This window comes from Chiloscyllium plagiosum, unplaced genomic scaffold (genome assembly GCF_037043375.1).
Source record: "Chiloscyllium plagiosum isolate Xiang-an unplaced genomic scaffold, Cpla_swu_hap1 HiC_scaffold_41, whole genome shotgun sequence".
NCBI classification, from domain to species: Eukaryota; Metazoa; Chordata; class Chondrichthyes; order Orectolobiformes; family Hemiscylliidae; genus Chiloscyllium; species Chiloscyllium plagiosum.
In genome coordinates this window covers 5,333,346-5,342,653 of record NW_028270179.1, presented here as the reverse complement: position 1 = coordinate 5,342,653, position 9,308 = coordinate 5,333,346, and the positions used below count along the sequence as shown (strand labels likewise).

The 9,308-nt window shown below is 45.3% G+C and overlaps 1 protein-coding gene across 1 annotated transcript in view; it reads left to right on the top strand.

The window, feature by feature from the left end:
* The first annotated feature begins 5,294 nt into the window (after nt 1-5,294).
* LOC148138131 (putative G protein-coupled receptor 139) overlaps nt 5,295-9,308 on the top strand; it is a 43,459-nt gene continuing 39,445 nt past the window's right edge. Inside the window, exon 1 of the mRNA XM_087981821.1 lies at nt 5,295-5,424. Within this exon, the coding sequence (XP_087837947.1) occupies nt 5,295-5,424 (130 nt within the window). The remainder of the gene's footprint in view (nt 5,425-9,308) is intronic.

The window sequence follows — 9,308 nt, the reverse complement described above, 5'->3', positions numbered from 1 at the left end:
ACGGAGGATGCAGTTACAGAATTCGAGAAGGCGCATTGTGAGCTCTCAAATACGATGCAAGTTGAGATGATGTAAAGTCAAGATGAGTTGTATCACAAGATAATGTTTCAGATAAGAGAGGAAATGATCTGACCCAAATGTTCGAGACAAATCTGACCACAAGGGCGGTTCCAGAGGTCTGGAGAGCAGCTAATGTGTTCCCACATTGCAAAAAATGTGGTGGATATAGACCAGTGTCTTTTGGGAGTAGTGCAGTGTATCTTATTATTTGTGGTATTCCTAAATGATATACATTTGAATGTGGAGAAGTAGTGAGGGGGAGAATTGGGGAGTGTGATCGGTAAGTTTGTGTTTGACACAAAGGTTCACCAGGTGGTTGGCAGTTACGAGGAAGGCCTTATTTTACTGGAAGATACAGATGGAATGGTCATATGTGAAGATCAATGGCAGATGGAATATAACCCTGATAAATATGAGGTGATGCACTTTGGAAGAAGGAACCAGACAGGGGAATACTCAATGAATGGCAGCACACTAGGAAGCTCAGAGGATACGTCTTCACAGATTTCTGAATGAAATTGGGCAGGGTAATAAGCTAGGTAAGAAAGTACATGGGACTGTAGGCATTTTGTTTATTCATCGAGGTGTGTTTATATGTATCTCTGTGTGCCCCATGTGTGTATCTATCTCTCTGTGCATGTTATGTGTCTGTTTCTGTGTGTGTGTCTGTCTGTCTGTGCGCGCGTGTGCGTGTGTGTGTGTGTTTCTGTGTCTGTGTGTCTGTGCGTGTGGGTGTGTTTGTCTGTGTGTGTTTCTGTGTGTGTCAATGGTGTTGTAAGCTGCTGCCCTGCCTCTGCCCCTCGTTAACAGAATCCCTGATGATTTTCACCCTCCACTCCCACCTGTACAGCGGTGTGGGGAGGCTAGCAGAGACTGACAACAACAGAAAGCAGAGCAGGCCTGGCAGAATCTGTGGACAGAAATGAAAGTTAACGTTTCAGGTAGAGTGACCCTTCCTCATGTCAGGGGGATATTGCATCACTTTAAGCACCATAGAGACTGCCAGACTCGCCCCACACTGATACACACAGATACACACAAACACTAATACAGAGACATAGAGACACTAACTAATACGCAGAACTAATACAGACAGAGAGCGTCAGTCAGTATTTCTCTTGCTTCATGTTTTTCCTGTTAATATTTCACTTACTCTGTCTGGTGTGTGTCAGTATTTAATTCTGTCCTCAGGGAGTGTGTTAGTATTGCACTTGCTCACAATAGTGAGTGAGTCGGTATTTCTGTGTTTCATGCGTCTGCATGAAAATTTCAATGTTTTCAGATACCAAACCTGGAACAATGATAAAGTTTGTGATGGGTAGTGTGGAACTCCAACAGGACAGTGACACGTTGGTGTAGTTTTCAGGTGTATGGCAGATGAGGTTCAATGCAGGGCAGTGTGAGGTGATGCACTTCGGTAGGAAGAGCATTGAAATACAATGTGAAACAGTATGTAAAAGGGGTGCAGGAACAGAAGGCCCTGGGTGTACATGAGCACAGATTATTGAAAATTTCAGGACAAGTGGGGACAGCAGTAACTATCACAGATTAGTTTCAGTATTTGAGTTGTTTACAGGAGGAGATGTCGGAGGGAGCCTCCTGGGAGGTGGTGGTGACCACCGAGGCCGTAGGGATTCCATTTGGACCAGTTCGGCACAAAAGGGAGAGGGCATCAGGACGACGCTTCTAAGTTGTGCCGGGGGTGAACGGAGCTGCCACTGGGTTTAAACGGAGAATTGCCCTTCACTGAAGATTGCTCATAACTCGGTTGGTGGGACGTGGATGTTTCAGAATCTCCAGACGAGGCATCCCGGTCCTCTCCGGCTCCTACCAGGGTCCTCCCCTCATGGCAGGGGGAGGGGTGTGTGACGGAATGGATATCCGGCACTCCACCAACCAGCTTGTAACTTTCTGTCCTATTCAAGGCTGTTTCTTCTGGAATGGGAGAAAGGGAGGGAGCGAGTGAGGGTGGGAGTGGGTGGCCTTACTGATAGTGTTTGTGCAGGTGGGGAGGATGGACATGGTGAGGTGTCCGGAGGGAGTCAGCCAGTCAGCCCACAGTGATGTGTCCATGCAATGCTGTTAGTGTAAGGGGCGTAGTGGAGGGCCGGGGGAGGTGGCAGCGAAGGTGACGCAGTGAGAGTGGTGGGGAATGAGCCTTGTTCGTGAGTTGGTGCTATAACAGATATACAGTGAGTGTGAGGGAACAGAGAAAATACAGTGTCCCTTATCCTGATAGAGCGGTGAAGGTTATTTATGCTTGTCCTATATTGTTGGACATTTTTCCAGACTGCAGATACTGCACTGAGCTGGGTGGTGAACTCAGACCATGTTCGGGTGGTGTGGCCCCCTCTGGGAAGAGAATGGTCCTCCTCTGTACTAGCCCATCCACCAGGACCTCCTTGTCCTTGTCAACAAACCATCGTATATTTGCCCCTCATTTGGCATGGTCGGGGTAAACTGTGCAGGACAGCTCTGAACTAAGAAAGCTGAACTGTGTGCCCATTGGCATTTTAAACATGGCCTCAGTGCTTGGGATCACGTATTTTATCCAGGGCATCCGGGCGATGGTGAGTAGCTTCAGTCATAATGGGTGGGAGAACAGGCTGGCATTGAATGCGAAGGACACCATGGGGTTGCTGGGTAGTTAATGAGGTGAGTTCAATAAGGTATCACCAGGAAACTAACACGACCTCGTGCAGACAATCCCTCTGTCACACTCAATGAAAATGTCACTGAGACAAGTTATTGTTAGATTCAGCGCAATGAATCGAAGTCTGTACTCACCCTTCTCCATGTAACAAAGGTGCAGACAAATGCTCATTCAATACTCTCCATCATCTGACCACACACAAATATCCCGTTCACCCATCATTCCTGGAAACACTGGCTTATGTTGCAGGATACTGTTGAAAAGTTTATATTTCAACATTCTGGAACCTGGGAACACATCCATCCAGGGCATTGTCTCACAATTTCGTCCTCTCTGTCGGTACCCCAAACTCCTCTCATTTGTTGGTATTTAAACTGATTCCCAGGCAATAGCTCTCTGTCAGTCATGTTCACACCCAAAGTATCCCTTATCATGGCACAGTGTAGGTATGTAGCTATAAATGGATGGGAGCTGCACATTCTGTCACTCCCAGCATAGGGTGCAAGTTTCCCCACGCTGGACAGTGATCACAAACAGTGTTGCTGAGCAATGTTAGGGTTAGAGTTAGGGTGGTGGACACAGTTCCACACCCTGGTCGCATATCTTATCTGGATGTATAGATCAATGCACTGCTGTGGTCTGCATATCTTTCCTCTCTGGGTAGATTGTGGCTTTTGTTGTACTGTATATCAGCCCTATCTGCACAGTGCTCCATGCTGAATTCATTTCTGATCTGGGTTTATCGATAATGCACTGTTATGGTCTGCCCAGTGTTCCAGGCTGGAACAATTGCAGGGTTGTGTTCAGCAGTACATGAGACTGGTCTGCACAATGCTTCATGCTGAACAGATATCTCTTCCAGATTTATGGTGTCAGGGCTGGTTCTTTCAGGTGGATTGAGAATGTGACATAACTAATCATTCAAGTCAATATGACAATTCTTTTATTTTTGTTCTCATTCTTGTGATTGGACCCTCCAAATTCTGAATCCTCTGGCTAGTCTCATTCTTCAGTCTACTTGCATATTTCGGCAACTTGTCCCATGAGTGATTGTTCAGTTATAATGTGAATATCTGTCCTGTCTTTTTCCCTGGTCTTTGATGTTGTTCACCTTGGAGCATCGGAATTCAACTCTATAAACCTCAGGAAGGTCACTCCTCAGACTCAACGTTCCAGGGAATATAGTCGCAACCTATTCATACTCTCTGTGTAGGTCAACATCACCCGCTCCCCAAACATCAGCAACATACTTGTAATTTTTAACTGCACCCTTTCAAGTTTAACAACATCTTTTCTATAGCAGGGAGAACAGAATTCAAGGCTGCACTACAGAAGTGGCGGAACCCAGTGTGTAGGCAAATGTGAGTACTGCTGGAGATTAGAGTCCAGAATGTGGTCTGGAAAAGCACAGCATGTCAGCCAGCATCCGATGAGCAGGAAAGTCAATGTTTTGAGCAAAAGCCCGATTGCTGTTGAAGGGCTTTTGCTCAAAACATCGATTTTCCTGCTCCTCGGATGCTGTCTGATCTAGTCTACTTTTCCAGCACCACACTCTGAATCCAGTGTAAATATGAGATGGCCTCCTTCTTCAAAAAACGCAATTTCCTCTCCCATATGGTCGACGATGCCCTGCAGCGCATCTTCTCCACTTCCCACACCTCTGCCTTCGAATCCCACCCCTCCAAATGCAACAAGAAAATAACATCCCTTTTCCTCACCTCCACCCTACCAAACCTCCAGATACAATGAATTTTCCTCCCCCATTTGCGCCATGTACAAACAGATCCCATCACCAGAGATATATTTCCCTCCCCACACCTATTCTCATTAAATAAAAATTATTCCCTCCGTGACTAGCTCATCACGTCAATACCACCCACCAAAGCAATCTCAACTCGCAGCTCCTTCCCCTGCTCCCGCAGTAATTTTAAAACCTGCGTCCTCACCTCCCCCCTCACCTCCGCCCAAGGACCCAAGGGATCCTTCCATATCCATCGTAGTTTTACCTGCACTTGCAGACACACCACCTACTCTATCTGTTGCACCCGATGTTGTCTCCTACCTATTGGGAGACAGGACGCTAACTTGCGGCACACTTCAGAGAACACCTCCACGACCCCCGCATCACCAACCCCACTGCCCCATGGCCAAACACTTCAGCACACCCTCCCATTCCACCAAGGTCCTGGGCCTCCTCCACCACCACCCCCTAACCACCTGATGCCTGGAGGGAGAAAGCCTCATCTTTCAACTTGTGACCCTGCAACCACACGGAATCAATGTGAATTTCACTAGGTCCCTCATTTTCCTTTCCCACACGTTAACCTTCAAACTCAGCATCACCCCCATGACCTGTCCTAACTGCCCATCTTCCTTCGCACCTTTCTGTTCCACCCTCCTCTCCGAAATATCACTTCCACCCCCAACTTTATCTACCTATCACATTCTCAGCTACCTTCATCCATTCCCATCTCCTTCCCATTTATCTCTCAGCACCTTTGGGCGACAAGCCTCATTCCTGATGAAGGGTTGACACATAAAATGTGGATTCTTCTGCTCTTCGTATGCTGCCTGAAGGGCGATGCTTTCCAATTCTGTTTGGTATATTTCTACATATTATGATTGGTTGTCGTCATCATGGCGGATCTATTATGCTCTTTGCATTATTCAATATACTTATTATCCTCTCCTGTCTATCGTCGGTGTTCCTGGTAATCTCACTGTCCATATATTTTTATCTATAAACCAGTTATGACTGCATTTCTGTTCTTTCACTATACTCTACACGTCTTGCCACCAATAGTGTTCCTGGTGATACTTTGAATCCAGTTCAATTCCTGTCTCCCTCCTTGCTTCTGACAGTGTTACTCATGGGTCTCTATGTTGACCTACTCATTTGCAGATGTGAACCATTGTCTCTCTGCCCTTGTTAATTAAATGTTCTGGGCGTGGAAGTCATTGTCATCTATTATGTTTACAAACTCAATTTCCTTCCTGGGATTCCATCCCATCCCTGGTCAATATATTTTGTTTTCATTCATTTGTGGGACTTGGGTTTGCTGGCTGGCCAGCATTGATAGCCCATCTCTATTTGTCCTTGAGAAGGTGAGGGTGAGCTGCCTTCTTGAATCGCTGCAGTCCACTTCCTGTTGGTTGACCCACAATGCCAATAGGGAGGGAATACCAGGATTTTGACCCAAAGACTGTGAAGGAACAGCAGAATATTTCCAAATCAAGGTGGTGAGTGGCTTGGGGCTGGGTGGTGGGAGGTGAAACATACAGGCGTTGTTTGAAGCAGACGAATCACAACTTTGATGATCCCTTTGACCATGAGCTGATTCCTGACACCATGCCCTGACCATTATTAACTTGAACTATTCACTGCTCCAGAATGTACTTCACTGGCTTAACCCATCTGCTGTTTGAACCTACAACTGTGAAATGCAGATTTAATGGTGACAACAATCTGCTGCTGAAACTCTCGGGTTGAAACCTGCAGAAACAAATCTGATTCGGCCTCAGAACAAAATCCGATCCGTCTGACATTCCTGTGAACGCTGATCTGTATCGTTATTGTGTCTGGCAATGCCTTTATTTTAATATTCTTGAGCACTTTAACTCATCTGTCCATGCAACTTCCCTCAATCTCTCTGTGTCGATTATCCAAATCCCTGTCAGTAGTTCATATTTAACCTAGTTTCCTACAACTGCAGTTTCTCTCAAGCAATGATGTTCACACTCAACTACTCCAAATGCACACACCCCCCACAACACAAACACACCTCATGCTGGACAGGTAATCCAGTTCACTGAGCAATGCACTAGCACAGACAACACAACTCTCCATGCTGGCCTGTCACATTGTCCCATTTTATGCTACTTGAAGTGTTCCGTGGAGCGGATTCAGAATTTGATGAAACAAACCATTTAAGCCGATCTGAAAATGTCCTTCTTTAATGTTCTCATGCTTGCAATTTTGCTCTCTCAGCGTTCAATCCTCCAGTTAGTCCCGCTTCCTCATTCTTTTTCTATATATTTCCATAACACGTTCTCAGTTAATTAACTGTCTGTTTCTGTCTTTAATGTGAATCTTTCTATCCGTCTGTATCTTTCCCTGGCCTTGGTGTTTGGTTCCCGAGTGTGCCGAGTGCTGGCATGGTGAAGCTCAGAAACAATGAATTGGTATGTATCAGGCTGTTGCTCACTTCCCGCTGTGTCCCATGTGGTTCTCCATGTCGGGGGTGCGGACGTGTGTCAGCCTGTTGTTCACTTCTCCGTGTGATTTATGTGATGTTCAGGAGAGTGTGTGTCGGGATGTTGTTCAATTCCCGGTGTGTCCCATATGGTGCTTCATGTTCGGGAGTGGGTGGGTGTGACAGACTGTTGTTCACTTCCCGGTGTGTCCCATGTGATTCTCCATGTCGGGGGTGGGGATGTGTGTCAGTCTGTTGTTCACTTCTCGGTGTGATTCATGTGGTGTTCCATGTTCAGGGGAGTGTGTGTCGGGCTGTTGTTCAATTCCCGGTGTGTCCCATGTGGTGCTCCATGTTGGATAGGGGTTTCAGCAGCTTTGACTCACTTATTATAAGCTTGATCTGTGCCTGTCCACTGAAGGTCTGACTTCTGTGTTTGTCCCTTTGAGCTGATCGTGTGGTCAGTAACACGATGAAGCCCCTTACGTATTATTGTAAAGGAACAGGTACCTAACATCTCTGACAATGCTGTCACTTTAAAACAGGTTATTTGTTCCTTTTCTTTAAAGAGCGAGCTTAAAGGTCGAACCGCCTACTGCGAACAGCTGAAGTAAAGAACTTAGGAGGCTTTTAGGGGTTTTTTATTTATAAATAGTGATAACAATGGTCAGTTCGCATAAACCAGGCTTTCCAGTCTTTCTGAGCTGTAACAATCATCTGGTGCCTGGGGTGGGAGTAGGATTGGATGCTTCAGTAAATGATCACTCGCTGCTATTCTCTCTGAGATCTGTCTTGATACTGTTTCCTCCTGGATTCGAGCACTACATGCATGACTGATTGGCCTTGGGTGTGTCTTTTTGCCAATGGACGAGTTTATGGGATGATCGTACATTGGAATAGTTCATTAGTGGAAGATACTACGTCTATTATTCTGTTAAGATTTCCAGTAGTTAAGTTATTCTACATTCCTTTTTGCATGTATTTTTATTAGAGAGTTAAAATAAATTTTGTTTTGGTTTAAGTTGAGTTGTTTGAACAGCTGCATCACATCTGGAACACCCATTTCACATCTACCTTCACTATAAGACAAAGTTGGCGTCCAGGCTGCCACCTTAAAGCATTTTAAGGCAGTCTGGTCTGGTCCATTGCAAAGTGGGGACTCTTGTCCATTTCGATATCGATAATTCCAAATTGGGTTCAGGTTCAGAATCCCTACAGTGTGGAAAAATTCCATTTATCCCAACAAGTCTACACCAATCCACCGAAGAGTAACCCAACCAAGACCCAGTCCCCTATTCTGTTATTCCATATTTACCCCTGAATAATGCACCTAACGTACACATCCCTGAACAATATGGACAGTTTAACATGTCCAATTCACCTTACTTGCACATCTTTGGACTGTGGGAGGGAAACTGAGCACCCAGAGGAAACCCACGCGGGGAGGGGAAGATGTGCACAGGGAGATTGTTGGGCTCAAAGGCGGCGTTTGTTTGTGTCTTTTTTCCGTGCATTGAATTCAGTTGGTTTGAACAGTGCTTTGTGAAGTAATGGTTCTATCTGATTTTAAGAATTCTCTGGGTGTGGAAGAAGTGAAGTTGGAGAAGTTACAAAAGGTGAGCAAGACAATGTTTTTAGAATTGGCAGATAAGCTGGATTTGGGGTTGTGTTTGTGAGAAAAGGAGATAATTACAGCTATAGCTTGGCATTTAAATTTTGGTGGAAATACCATCAGAACCATTAGGAAATGGCTGCAATTCAATTGCAGATGAGGCAGCTTGAACACGAAAAGGAATTAAAACAGTTTGAAAAATGATTTTAAGTAGAATTAAAAGAAAAGGAGGAAGAAGAAAGACAGAAAAAGAAAGAAGAAAAGCAGGAGGAGAGAGGGTTTCAAGTTCAAAAGTGAGCAATTTGAGAGGAAAGTCGACTTAGCAGGGTGGAGAGGAAGGTAAGACGGTGGGCTGGATGAGGAGGAGTGTGAGGATGAGCAACTCTATGGTACCAAAGGCCTGATGTGGATCTGTTTAAGTACATCCAGGCATTGTCTAAATTTGATGCAAAGGATGCAGACGTCTTCTCAATTTCATTTGAGAAAGTGGCTAAACAGATGCTCTGGCCACTGACCAAGCGGATTTAGTTGTTCCAAACAAAGCGGGTCGGTATAAGGACTGAGGTATTTGCATCCCTATCCGAAGAGGTATGTGGCCAGTAGGAGGAGGTGAAGAAAGCCATCTGAAGTGCATATGAGCTTGTGCCAGAAGCCTATTGATAGCATTTTAGGAATCTAAAAAAAAACCGTCTCTGGTTAAAGGTAAATTGAGTTTAAATGAATCAAACAAAGTAATTTTGAAAGGTGGATAAGGGTATTAAAAGCAAAACAACCAATGACACTCCTAAAG